Source organism: Terrapene carolina, unplaced genomic scaffold, assembly GCF_002925995.2.
Source record: "Terrapene carolina triunguis isolate 2854851 unplaced genomic scaffold, T_m_triunguis-2.0 Scaffold179, whole genome shotgun sequence".
Classification (NCBI taxonomy): domain Eukaryota; kingdom Metazoa; phylum Chordata; order Testudines; family Emydidae; genus Terrapene; species Terrapene triunguis.
Window position 1 is genome coordinate 88,018 of NW_020664530.1, and position 14,943 is coordinate 102,960.

At 39.3% G+C, this 14,943-nt stretch overlaps 1 protein-coding gene across 2 annotated transcripts in view; it reads right to left on the minus strand.

The window, feature by feature from the left end:
- Nucleotides 1-14,943, minus strand: part of LOC112112029 (amphiphysin-like) — a 185,809-nt gene that overhangs the window by 55,267 nt on the left and 115,599 nt on the right. For both annotated transcript variants that reach the window (XM_026654043.1, XM_026654042.1), the window contains exons 7-11: nucleotides 14,554-14,639; nucleotides 11,762-11,837; nucleotides 9,792-9,874; nucleotides 6,913-7,054; nucleotides 2,042-2,170 (exon numbers count right to left, since the gene is read on the minus strand). In XM_026654043.1, the coding sequence (XP_026509828.1) occupies nucleotides 2,042-2,170; nucleotides 6,913-7,054; nucleotides 9,792-9,874; nucleotides 11,762-11,837; nucleotides 14,554-14,639 (516 nt within the window). The remainder of the gene's footprint in view (nucleotides 1-2,041; nucleotides 2,171-6,912; nucleotides 7,055-9,791; nucleotides 9,875-11,761; nucleotides 11,838-14,553; nucleotides 14,640-14,943) is intronic.

The following is a 14,943-nucleotide window of genomic DNA, read 5'->3' on the forward strand; positions in this document are numbered from 1 at the left end:
AGTAGAAGGCTTTGTGGGCTTGATGGCATTCAGGCCACTCGGAACTGAGTGCCAAACCAACTGGAGTAACACAATACTACATACATAATATATAATGTAAAAGTGTATGAGAGGTGAGTATGCTTTCTACTCTTTTCATTTATTATATTTTCAATAATTACTTCCCTTATAGAAACCTACAACACTCAATAACACCAGGAGTAAAAACATCATATTCTCTCTGTGCATGCATATATGTTTACCCCAAATTCTTAGTTACATTAAAGACCCTTTACACCGTTTGGCAGTGTAAAAGGGCCTTGAAGGTGGCAGAAATGTGACTGACCTTCATTCAAGGCCCTTTTACACTATTAGATTTTAGTGTAAATGAAAATCAGGCCCACCGCTATCTATCAATCTATCTAGACAGATGCAAATTAGATAGATATAGTATTTAATGCAGGGGGTTATATTCAGGAACAGGTTAGAATGGCACCTTCTGCGGAAGCCAGGATTCACTTTCCCCCACAGTGGCAAGTCCACATGAACTCAGAATGCTGTGGTGCAAGGCACCTGAAACACTCTGTCAGGGCCCTCACAACCTACCTGCAAAGGCCTCACAGTTAGTGGTTTTCGCCCAGGAGGGGTGTGTGGCCATGGTGGTCAAGGCACGCACTGTTTCACTACATCCCTCTGCCAGCAAGGCCCCTATGGGGCACTGATTATAAGGGGTTGTCTCTACTACAAGCGCTACAGCAGCACCGCTCGTGCGGCAACTGTGCCACTGTAGTGCTATGGTGTCGATACCTACGACAGCAACGGAAGGGGCTTTTCCATCACTGCAGTAAATCCACTGCCTCCAGAGGTGATAGCTAGGCCAAAGGAAAAATTCTTCCATCGACCTAGTTGTGTCTGCAGTGCGGTTCGGTCAACCTAACTACGTCACACAGGACATGACATTTCTCACAGCCCTGAGCGATGTAGCTAGGTTCAAGGTGACCTAAGTTTAAGGTGTAAGCCAGGTCTAAATTAATGCTGTCTTCACCAAGGTAGAATCCTTGCGAAAGGTGGCATTGCATTTTTGTCAAGAAAATCGAAATATTACTTGAACTGAGTCTGGAATCTAATTTTGTTTTTCTTAATTCTGTTTACACCCTCTTGATCTTATATAACTGTAGGTGAAAATATTAACTCTCAAACACATACCACATTAATTCATACTTTTTATATTTGTACACAGCATACCAGACCTAGGCTCAGATTTCAGACCATTTGTACCTATAACTACCATGACTGTGCCTGCAATCACAATAACTAAGTGAAATTTATGCATGAACATTTTGCACAACTAATTTTTGTTATAGGTATTTGAACCTAGACCATTTTTTATTTTATTTTACAGTATAATTAGACTAAGAAATCAACTTATCTTGTACAGTGCATTGTTGTGTAATTAATATTCACACAGGTCAAAACCAGAGAAGTACCTGATTCAGTTGGGGATACTTTGTATGAATACATGCAAATATATATTTTGCTTTCAATACACACAGTCATGGAGATATTTGCACAAAAACATAACTGAAATCACAGAGTGTCACCCTCCCCTCCCACCTCCCCCTGCTTTCCCCAGTCAGAATCAAGAGAGAAAGATTTTTTTTTCCTCGTGATTTTGTTGGAAGCCCATAAATTAGCCCAGGATTGCTCAAAAGTGGATTTTGTGATATTTGGAAGCATTAGGCTTTAAAAAAAACTAGGCTGAATTTTTAATAAAACCTGAAATCAGATGAGTGTCAAGTTTAGTTACAAACATTTCACAGGCCTTTTAGCTGTAGCCATCCTCAGTAAATCGTATTTCTTCATTTTTTCAATATGCCATCACTGCTAATCCTTTTGAGAATGAACAATATGTATAACTCATTCAACGATACTATAAAAGATCAGGGTTGCATGCCCTCTGCACTCAGAACCTCAACTGACATTAATAGTAGTCTCCCTCTTGGAGAATTGGAGGATTTGCAAGATTAGACTCATATTGTAGCAACCCATCTCCGAGACTGACCTGTGAAGGAGTCGTCACACTGATTTCTGGTACAAAGTTGTCCTCAAAGAAGCTGATGATATTCTCCTGCTGCAGCTCCTTTGTGGGTGTGAGTTTAGGCATCGGTGGGACAGGAGGCCCTTTCCTCAACTAGGCAAAGAGCAAAAATGTCACGAAGTAAAACCTTAAGGCAGATATAATGGAATTAATTTTAGGTTTTAAGTAGGACTAAAATAAACAGTTCATCTTAAGTATTTTGGGGTTAGATTCTGATCTCAGTTGCTTCAGTGCAAATCTGAAGTAACTCCACTGACCTCAGCAACTCCACTGTTGTAATTCAGATCAGAAACTCACTGTCTGACTGTTCAAAATCATCTGGTTTGAGGGAAGAAAACATTTTTAAAAATAAATCTCTCACATCTATGGGGACTCCAGTTGAGAGGATTAATACGACAGCATTTCTTGGCTGAAGATTCAAACTATTAGGGTAATAGGCTGGAAGACACTTCACCTGCAACATAGTAGCATCATTTGCACTGTCGTGTTGCACAGAAACTTAACTCTCTCATTACTTGTTTGCTTAAACTTTCTTCAGTTTATGTCATTTTTCTGACTCATGTTCACCCATTATTTAAGGCTGGTAATGTTAAGTAGCTGGCAGGACTGGGAACTAATGTCCATTTTCCCTAAGACTAAGGGAACGTCTATGCTGCCCCGAAGTTTGGACCATGGAGGTGTGAATAGCAGTGTGTTCCAAAGTGCTGCGTTGTAACTCCCCTGTGTGGACGACAAAAGGTGCCAATCATCTACATCAAAACTTTTTTCTTGACTGTGGCTTCTTATCCAATAGAAAATATGTAAGATTTTCTTTATTTAAAACTACAAGCAAGCATTCCAGAATGAAATCAATTAAAGGCCAGTGATTTAGCCTGAAGTTTCCTAGTCCCCATTTGATAGGCTAGGTACAATACTGTATATATTACTGTTCGAAAGGAAACTTGAGTGCCTATAGAAAAATCTTATTTTATCCTTGCGCTATTATACTCTAGTTTGACATAAACTGCTTCACCCTGACACAGGATTTGTTAAATTTTGCAGTTACAAAAGTTATTTGCTGTGGTGACATGTTTCAATGTGGAATAATCTATTGGTAAATAAATATTTTGGAATTTTCTGTTTTCCAGGGAAACCATCCAGTATATTGTCTGGGATAGAGTACATTGCCACAAAACTACAATATTTTTTTAAAGTAATCTTTTTACACTTATCATTAATATTAGGGGTCTTCAAATTTCAGATGCAGCCATCAAAGGCTTGTGCCTCAAATATGAAAGAATGAAAAATAGCAGGTCTTTTAGGACAAGTTTTTAATCTTTGTCTTGTGGGTCCTGATCCAAAGCTGAGTGAAGTCAATGGGAATCTTTCTATTGACTTTCTGGGCTTTGCCTCAGCCCTTAGGGCAGAATCCATCAAAGACAGGCAAACAAAAACAAAGATTGAACTCATGGTCCTCAATCAGTAAAGCACGCAAGTAATCGTGCCTCTAATCAGCAACAACACTTAAGTATGTGCTTAACTTTAAGGACACATTTATGTCTCATTGATGTTAATGAAACTACTCACCTATGTAAGTTAAACATAGGTGCATGAGTATTTGAAGGATTGGAGCTGATGGCATCACATATGTATTTTAATTGCATTTTTCTCTCTTTTAAAATATATATAATATATGCATTTTTTCAAAATTTTCTACAACCACTACAAATTCCTAGATAAACAACTCTGGAGTGCATGAATGAGGCTTAAAGAGGAGAAAGTGTTATTTCAGGACAGAGGGGAAACTTTAGGTCAGAGAAAGTTTGTGGAGTGTCAAACTATATTAAGCATTTGAGAACAGAGGGATGGCGTAATACAGAAAACGATTTCCCTTCAGCATCCCATTAGCTCAGGGGTGGGCAAACCTTTTGGCCAGAGGGCCACATCTGAGTATGAAAACTGTATGGCGGGCCATAAATACTCACAAAATTGGGGTTGGGGTGCAGGAAGGAGTCAGGGCTCTGGCTGGGCATTCAGGCTCTGGAGTGAGGTCAGAAATGAGGAGTTCAGGGTGTGGGAGGGGGCATTGGGCTGGGGTAAGGTGTTGGGGTGCGGGATCAGGGCTCCAGCTGGGGATGCAGGCTCAGGGGTGGGGCTGGGGAGAGGGGTTTGGATGCAGGAGGGTGCTCCGGGCTGGGATCGAGGGGTTTGGAGGGCAGGAGGGGGATCAGGGCTGGGACAGGGGGTTGAGGTGTGTGGGGAGGCTCAGTGGTGCAGGCTCCGGGCGGCGCTTACCTCAAGGAGCTCCTGGAAGCAGCAGCATGTCCCCCCTCCGGGTCCTACATGGATGCACGGCCAGGCGGCTCTGCATGCTGCTCCATTTGCAGGCGCCACCCCTGCAGCTCCCATTGGCCATTGTTCCCGGCCAGTAGGAGCTGTGGGGGCAGCGCTTGGGGCGGGGACAGCAAGCGGAACCCCCTGGCTGACCCTAAACATAGAAGCCGGAGAGGAGATATGCCTCTGCTTCCGGGAGCTGCGCGGAGCAGTCACTGACTCCGCTCCCCAGCTGGAGCGCGGGAGCGGGACAAGGCCCAGACCCTGCTCCCCAACCGGAGCTCGAGGGCCGGATTAATTCGGCTGGTGGGCCGGTTATGGCCTGCGGGCTGTAGTTTGCCCCCCCTGCATTAGATCATCAAGTTTAATTTTCAACATGGCATTAACCAAATCAAACAGTGTTGACTTAATTGACACCAGGAATTTTTTTTCAAAATGCCATTGAGCTGTGTGGCTGAAATGAGAAATTATGCAACATTTCTTAAAATCTAGTAATATTTGTCCTTTTTTCATCTTGATCGACTAAAGCATTTAACATACATGTGTAACTAAGTATTTGCGTAGCCCCATTAACTACCTACTTTCTTAAGTGCTTTACTTGATAGAGGCCTTAATGATGATGCACCCATGAATTCTGTGATTATAACTGTGATAAACAGCACAAAGCAGAGATGGTAGAAAAGATAACATTCAGGGTCTACAGCCAGGAACTAACAAAGTCTAAGGACATCTACTGTACAGTAGGTCTGTACAGCATTGTTTCCTGCACTGAGAAGAATCTGGTGGTAGACAGCACTGCACTTTTCCAGATGTAACTAGCATGCTGTGATGACACATTTCTTACAACGTGACACAGAAAAAGTGACAAAATAAATCAAATCATATTTATTCTTTAGGAAAGGAAACTATAATCCCTCTGATATCACAAGGATAAAAATAGTCCAAACTATGGATTTACCATGACTAATACCTAATATAATATTCGTGCCTATGAAAATGTAAAAAACAGGCATATAAATCTTGGGCAGACCCTCAAATGATGTAAAGCAATGTATCTCCAATGAAATCAATAGGGCAACACTGAATTACACCAGCTGAGGATCTGGTCCTTCAGTGCTGCAAGTAGACTGTGAGTTACAGAGGCAAGCAGTGTAAAAAACACACTCTTCAGAGACAAATAATGTCATGAAAATACAATTATTTTTTAACTGTTCCCCATATAAAAAATAGGGATTGCCCCATATGCTGCAGTACCACTATTTTACATACAGTATGTCAAACTACTGTCATATTTTTACTGTAACTTAAAAAAATGTAATTCTGTAATCTCTTTCTTTTTATAAGGGTATTAGCTGTGTTGTTCTTGTTTTAATTAAACTTTAAACACTGCCTTACTATTGAAACTATATGCTTGGTATATGTGTAAAGCATCATATACAATTCTTACACTACTGAAGTTGCCATTAATGAGCCTGATTCTTATCTCACTTACACTGATGAGAATCATGAATGATTCCATCGAGATCAAACTTCTCACTCTAGTATAAAATCAGTATAACTGGACAATCAGGTCCAATAAGTATTTTGCCAAAAATTACCACAGTAGTACAGTATTTGAGCTACCACAATTATTCCTTATCCCAGGGGTCGGCAACCTTTCAGAAGTGGTGTGCCGAGTCTTCATTTATTCACTCTAATTTAAGGTTTCGCGTGCCAGTAATACATTTGAACGTTTTTAGAAGGTCTCTTTCTATAAGTTTCTAATATATAACTAAACTATTGTTGTATGTAAAGTAAATAAGGTTTTTAAAATGTTTAAGAAGCTTCATTTAAAATTAAATTAAAATGCAGAGCCTCCCGGACTGCTGGCCAGGACCTGGGCAGTGTGAGTGCTACTGAAAATCAGCTCACGTGCCAGAGGTTGCCTACCCCTGCCTTATCCCAAGGAAAGCAAAAATTATGGTATCTCAGATAGCACTGTGTGGTGACAACGCCTGCTTAATGTTGACTTTTTAATGGCAATGCTGTGCATAAATAGTCAATAATAAAAGAAAATGTAATCTACAATTCTATTTTTGTATTAATACACATACATGTTTTTAAAAGTTTTTCATATGGTAATTTATGTGCTAGATAGATCTAATTCCCATGAAAACCCTGAATATGCATCCTTTTAAAGGTTCTATTCATAAGTATCTCAACACGTACATAGTTCAATCAGCACTACTTTCTAGTCTCAATCCGTTCTCCCATCATCTGTTCTTAAGATCAGTTTCAACAAGCACCTGCAACAGGGGAATGAACAGCTGGGGCAACTCATGGTGTCACAGCCCTTCCTGACAAAGCCGCGTCAGTGCGGCTCACCATCACTCTTCATTTTAATTTAGAAATCACTCCTCCTGCACTCCAGCACTCACCACCCAAATGTAAATCTCACCGAATTTATCTGCTGTGGAATCTCCCACAATAGCTCATCTACATCTGTGTAAGAGGTCCGCTCCCCAGGTTAGCTTTGCTCTTACCTGTGAAGGTGATTTAGGCCGAGCTGGTGCAGGAGATGAAACAGGTGCCAGTGTATGATTGGGACTAGATGAAGGGCTAGGCAGGGGAGAAGCCTCCTCAGGGGGCGATGGTGTTTTCGCAATGCGGAGTGGACCTGAGTCACTGGATGAACACAAAGTAACAAGTTCTGAATATATCATGAGGCTTCACTGACTTTATACCATGAGTTACATTTCTGAACCCTTTGAGAAATGTAGGTTTCTGACTCTATAGCCTCAAATAATGATATTTTTGACACAATAGTTGAAATGCATCCCTGGCATCAGGGATGTATTTGGCATCTTATGTAATTAAATAACTAAAACAGTGATTAAATTCAACCTATCAATGAACTATAGTGTCAAAGGAAATCCTTATTTTCTAGAGGTTGTTTTCTAGAACATCTACTGTTCTCGTGCCTATATCTTCAAAAAATAGAGTCCTTACATTTCAGAAGCTTCTGTATTTGAAATGATTTCTCATGTCAGTTTGAAAGTATAATAAAATGTGAATGACAATTATTGTCATTAACTCATTAACCAATTTACTTTACACAGCTCACAATCTAAAAGGCTCCAGTGATATACAATCCCAGTTCAAGGCTCAATAATAAATATTAGTAATCATGCAGAACAACAGCTATAAGACGAAATTTAATCAAAAACCAAAGTATACTACTAATTATCGGGCCACATTTTCAGCTCGTGTAAATCAGCATAGCTCAGTTGATTTTGTTAGTGCTACATCAATTTATACCAACTGGATCAGACTCAAAATCTGAGGGACATTTTACTGTCTAGAGATTTCTAAAGTCTAATATTGAAGAAAACAGATTTTTCCTTCTATAATTAATGAGCCTACAGTCTACAGCGTTCTATGAGCACAGTATTCAATAAGAGGAGAACTGGCCGTACGTATCTTTAGGGAGAAGTGAAGCATTACATGATTGAGGAGACCAGCCACAATCATGTTCTTAACACTAAAGCAAAGCAAATTTATTCTTTGGCAAGAATATATTTTAGCTCACACTCACCACCTCTTTCTGTGGAAATATTTAAAAAAAAAGGAATATGCAGTTATTAAAAAGCTCCTTCCTATCTATTTTATTTCCCTTCAAGGTAGCGTATTCAATGACATGCCCCTTTAATTTTTTTTTGTTTTCCTTCTCCCACCCTCTGAAGAAAAGTTCAAACTTCATTGTGTTCTTTATTTACTTCTTAATAAAAAATAACAACTATCTTATCCTGAAATTATCCTTTCCTGAGTTCCTGAACAACATTTTGGAATGCCAGTAAAAAACCGCCCTCAAAGAATCCATCCAGGTTGACACAAAAATCTAGTGCATGTTGGGACATCAAATATTTCAGAGTGTGCACTGTAGTTAATTTTATGCAGGCTTTCGACAAAACAGTTAGACTCAAGTAAAGCTGTTGGTTCTTCAGCTTAATGCTGAATCTTAGCCTAACAGTGAAAAACTTCCAAACCAGGGTTATGATAGTATTCACACAACAACATAATGTAGTGATACCAAAAAAAAAAAAAAAAAAAAACCAAAAACCTTGTGTGTCATACTGGAAGGTCAAAAATACAAAGTTATTTAAATAAATTAGAAAAAAAGCCCATATTGCATTAACCACTCTCTCTTCTGGCAAGAGTAACTTGGCAAAGGAAGAGCAGGGGAAGCACGGGTGTGTTTGTAGAGCCACAGATGGCCAGAATACGGGTATATATTAATGCTAGTTTTAAAGTATTTTGATGGAAAATTCCTAACAGAAAGTGTGGTTTCTGTAAAATCAAAGTTTCTGCAAGTGCATCATGGGAGATGTAGTCCAACCAGGGAAGTCCATAGGGAAGAATGGGGACATTAAGGAACTCCCATGAGGCACTGTGGAAGCTCACACAGATGCAGATTAATGTCGAACAAACCCAAAATGAAATGTTTGGATAATTCTGAATAGATATTTTTCTAACCTTTGCATTTTGTGCAAAGTTCCAGTATTTCAAGTTTTCCTTCTGATTTAGGATGAAAATAAATGCTGAAATATTGGAATCTCCTTTGGGACAGAAATTCTGTTTTTTGATCAGCTCTAATTAATGCTAATGTGACACTGTTAAAGGGGCAAATTAGCACATTGGTCAAAATTTAGTTCCACGATTGCTTATGCAAGGAATGATGGTTATAAATGCAGGAATTATGTATTCTGTCTCTCTAAAACTTCAATTTTTTTCTATAGATCAGTACCATTCTTTTTACACTTTGTGCCTTTTCATCCCATCATCATTATACAACTGAAAGCAGAAAACATTTCTGTCTATGCCAGGCAGAGAGGCAGGAGATCATACTGTGTGCAAAGTAAAAGTCAGGAGATAAAGGATCAGTATCACTAACCCCAAGTGTTCCAAAATCATGAGCTAAGCTCCCATAAAGCATGAGATTGGCTTAGAAATAATAATTTTATATATATATATATATTTATATTTTTTGGGGGGGATTCTTTTAATTTGCCTTTCAGTTTTTGAACCTTTAGGGGGCACTTGGGCCATGTACTCAGGCTTTCCTTAGCAACCAGGAGGGTTAAAAACAGACTTTGTTTTTAATGAAATCTGAGATTCTCACCTACTCACATGCCTTCAGGAGCCATGGTTTTAAGTAAAACACCATGTATTACAAGACTTGTGGTAAAATAATTAGCCAAGACAACACTGTTGTATATTCCACCTATAAGAATGCAAGGGCCAGATCCTTAGCTGCTGCACCTTGATGTACATAGATGAAGGTGTAGCAGTACCACATTCTATAGGTAGGTTGACTATTTTGGACAGGTGAAAGCCCATTGTAATTTCATAAACAATTTATTACCTGGGTGCTCCTTGGATGGTAAAGGCCTTGTCAGCATGCTGATCTCCCAACTTGGTAATCACCTCATACAGTTTGTGGCATAGCTGAGAAGAAAAACACTTGTCTATTTAATGTGGTATTAGGTTAAAGGTTGCAATATTAGATAAAAGTGCAGATGGTAAGCCTGGTTTAGAAATTGCTGACTTCTCTAAAAAAATATAGACCTCTTCAGATATACCATAGTGCCAGGTTCATTTAGGGCCTGATTCAAAGCCTACTGAAGTTGTGATGATTTGGGGAGTCTATGTACAAATTATTCATTCTGTATGTGATTATGAATTCCATGTGTTACTCTAACCCGCAACGTATAGTGAGTGAGCCATGGCTGTCAAGGACACTCTTGCATATTCACACCCTATCTGGATGAAGCTACAGAACAAATAAAAGAAGTTGTTAACATGAATGGCTCCCATTCAAATGAGAACAGAGTAGGACATTGGGTTGTCTGAAGCCTAGGAAAACAAGTTTCCTTCAACTTCTCTGCAGGGTTCCTTGGTTTGAAGGAATGGAATTTCCCCAGAAGCAGGACAAAGAACCAAGTTACTAGTACTAGCTTTTAACAAACACAGACTGAGTGTGTCAGGGAGACAAAGGAAGCTTAGGGCAGGGACGAACAAAGGGACAGGCTTTTGAGGGAGAGGGGACTTCTTTGACTACAGAATCAGCCAACGAAGAAGGGAGTTGTCTGCAGGTAGGGTGACCAGATGTCCCGATTTTATAGGGACAGTCCCAATTTTTGGGTCTTTTTCTTATATAGGCTCCTATTACCCCCCACCCTCTGTCTCGATTTTTCACATGTGCTGTCTGGTCACCCTATCTGCAGGAGGGAGAGAGAAAGCAAGAGAGAGAGATTCCATGATTCAATAATTAATTGACATTTGTAAAGTGCTATAGGGTGTTTCTTAGATGAAAAAGAGGCCAATTTTATGGCGTATTTTGGTTTGTGTGGAGAGCTCCTGAAGGGAGCCAGTCTTAAACTAACTTTATTAACAATAGAGTGCTGTTAATTACCAGGCTCAATCCACAGGTTTGCCCTTAATCCATACTAAAGATATGAAGCAGAACTCACCCTGTACCAGTACTGTAGAAGGGTGTGGGTTTTATCATTGCATACAACTAAAGTGCATACCTCTGGAATTCATACTCAAAGGAACAGGCTATTTTTTTTATTTTTGGAATATGGTGGGATCTCCAACCTGTAAGAGGACAGTGGTTGGGGATGTCAAGTGTGAGGCACAGTCAAGGTTACTGTTGGACCCTTACCTAAAAACTTGGTTAGTTTCTAGTATTTCTTTAACTCTCTCTCTCTCTCTCACACACACACACACACACACACACCTGGTCTGCACACAGTTATTGTACCAGTTTAACTATTTTTAAATTTAACTGATTTTTGGGTGTAGACAAGCTCTTAGGCACTGACTTGGTGAAGTATATAAGCATACGGTCATAAGTGTCTTACTGAAGTTACTCTGTTTGCTTGAGAACCATGGGCATATTGATAAATTGCTGGCAGCGTAGGAATTCACAGAGGTAGATCTTGAAAGGGGAAGCCTCTACCACTGCCTCTTGCACTTGTTGAGCTGATGCAGTTTTAAAATTAATGCTGGCACAAGGTGCTCAGCAACCTTGCCCCATTAATAATGTATAAGAGGACAGTATGAAGGAAAAAAAGAGAGGGAGGGCATTCTAACAAAGAGAAAGAACTTAACTTTGCAACTGCAGTTGGATTTTAATCCAACAATGTCAGGGACATTACTTTGGCATAGTGCGAAGAAGTGTAGTGAAAACTCATGTTAATACTACACTGTGACCAGGGATCAAGGCAGTAAGGACAAATTCTCAGATACATCGCTGCAATATTTTCCACTGCTCCCAAAGACAACATTTGTTTGTTGCATAATTCACACAGCACATTCAGTTTTACTCACCAAAGCTATTTCCTTGTGAAACTTGGCTTCAAGGCTGGATATATTTTTGAAAGTGTTCACATAGAAGCCAACTCGTCTGAAAGAAGATGACAGAGAGAAAGGAAAAAAGGAGGGTGAAGAGAGAGGAGAGAAAATGAGCTGTACATTTCTTTCAAACAACAAGCAACATTCTTTATTGTGTCCTGATGATTCTGAGGAAAGCAAACAATTGAACGGAATATTAAACAAAAAATTGTATCTTGATTCACTGATCATGTAACAATTCCTGAAGTGGTGCAGCTGGGGGCCAGATTCTGCCACGCTTGTTCATGCTGAGGGTTACTTTCTTCCCGACATGGTCCCATTTATGTCAGTCTAAATACTTAGGGAGTAAATTAATACTCAGTGTGAATAAGGGTGGTAGAATCTGTCCTGTAGGCATTGTCACTGAAGTTAATATAATCAGTGCCCAATATACAATGATAATTATGTATTGTACGTAAGCTCCTACCATGTTAGTACAGAATCATTATTATTATATATTTATAGTACAGTAGCCTCTACAGAGCAGCAATGGGAGCAGGGCCCCACTGTGCTACGCACTGTACAAACACATAGTAAGAGCCTTCGGGCATGAGAGAGAGAGGAACAAAAAGGACAGGCTTTTGGAATTTACAGTCTAAATAGACAAGACAAAGGGTGGGAGGGGAAAGGCGAGGCAGTCAGAAGTGAAGTGACTTGCCTTAGGCTACACTGCAAGCCAGTGGCAGAGTCTAAAATAGAACCAAGATCTCTTGGATCTGAGTCCAGTGCCCTATCCCCTGGATCATACTGCCTATTCAAATCATAGTCATTTCAGATCCAAGAGATGAGAAACATGTTCCCCAAATCTGGAATACCCATCTAGTTGCTGGCCTTACTGAAACAAGAATATATGTTGTTTAAAGCATCCAGGCTTTAAGCAAGCAAAAAAAATGGCAATGTCTATTTTTCACAAGACTCATGCTGAGCTCTTTCAGTCTCACTACAGTAACACAGTGAGGCAGGCAAGATTAGCAAATACTCCTGTGCTCCTAGAGATTAGTGCAGCAGTATCTTATCTCACATAGGGCTTCTATGGTGGAGAACATTATAGTATCCGAGTGCTCACAAACATTAATGAATATATTTTCACAGCATCCCCGTGAGATGAGGTGGCATTATTTCCGTTTTACAGATGGGGAACTAAGGCACAGAGACATTAATGTCAAAAGCACACATTAAATATTGGGTGATCAATTTGAAAATCTGTGGGGTTTTTGAGGGCATTTAACAATGTATGGTTCTTTTTTGTTCGGAACACAGTCTCACAGACTTCAGTTGCAGTCAGCACTTCTGCAAATCTGATCTCCAGGGTGTCAAATTGGGCATCCAGAAAATGAGGTACATACAGTTAGTGACCTCCTGTGAAAAGTTTGGTTCAAGTGACTTGCACAGGATTGCACAGGAACCCTGTGACAGAGACAAGGATAGAATCCATTTCTACAGACCACCGTTCAACTGTCGTAATCACAAGACTGTCCTTTATCTTCCTGCTTTACACCTTCCAACTTCTGGAACAAATGAGCTTCATTCACTAAACAAACCTGATTCATTCTCCAACCACCATTCATCGCCTCACAGGCTGTATATGTACAAAGACTGATGGCAAGCGGTAAGTTTTAAAACACAGATGCCTAAGTAGAGCATGCAAAATATGCACACATATGTAAAAGAAAATAATTATGAATGCAAAATACACAATTGTACATGCATGTAGGTATTTGCATAAAGACGTTTGTGAGAGCAATTAATTGTTCTATGTGTGTATGAACATTTTTTGAAATTGTTTGATTTTTTTTTTAATTTCGTCCTGAAAATGTGTCTTTGGCTTATATTAGTGCAGGGAAATCTGAATAACCCTAAGAGCATAAAAACTTCATTTCTCGCCTGTTTGGAAATTCCACATTCAATTTCTCCAAATTTTCACCAACAAAAAAAAATCACCTTTGGGCTGAGAATAAGCCTGAGAAATTTCATCCCAATGGGTTATTTTTCTGGAAAGTAGTAAGTATCTAAAAAATAGGGGCTTTGAATGAATGTGCTTCCTGAACCATGACTATAGGCTCAAATGTATATGGAAATTCTATCAACCATTTAGTCTAGTTAGAAGGTAACAGACACACTGTAATGAAAAAGACATGTATGCCAAGGTGTGTGGTGTAGACTTTTTGTTTTGGTGTGTAGTTGGTTGGGTTTTTTTGTTTAGTTTGTTGTTTCTTTTGGTAGCCCGTAAAACAAATGTATTGAGGTGATAAGTGCCTGAAAGTACGAACACCACAGAAAAATCTGAACTCATCTCACTTTAAATAGAAGTTTAGAGGACAATAGTAGACAGAAATTCTGACTGCCCCAAGCATCCTTTTTTCAAGTCTCATTTGTCAAATAATGTAACGCTCTAATGGGACATTTCTCTGCCATTCTTGTTCACCTGCCTATTAAATCTAAAATGAAAATACAATACCTGCATTTTACAATTATTTATCTTTTTCTGGTTCTTTTTAAATTGTAACTTGTAACACAGGCACTGCCATGCAATTTTAAAGAAAACAAGCTGCTAGAGATGCTCAGAAATTATGGTTCTGATACTGGTTCTGACACTGGGGAGTAGGACCTACTTCATGTACTGGGCCAGCCATTCTGTGACACACATTAAAATTCAGTGGACGTTCGGAGACTAATTCTATTAGGTTCTTTGAAAATTCTAGCCTATATATGCAAGTTGTTTGGCTTACCTTGACCATAGAGATGGCAGCTCTTCTTGTAAATCAATATTAAAGTCTTCAAACACTTTCTGTGCTTTTTGAAACTCTTCTTCTGCCTATAACAAAGCAATACATGTTGGCTTTTATTCTCCAAACACAGTGAAACTGCACAAATCTGTTTTTCTATTAACAAAAGAAGAGTGTAGGTCAAACTACTGTTGTTTATTATAGCGTATAAAACTCACTTGTTTCATTTTGCAAAGGCTACTGCAAACATTTTTGTCTAGTTTGGCTTGCATAGGTTTGAATCTCAGGCATTTCTGGTTCCAAAGAATACAACCAAAACCGAAAGAAAAAGTCTTTTTGTGTCAAAATGTGCAAAATCACAAGTTCCATGCGGTTTCAATGGAAACAATAAAT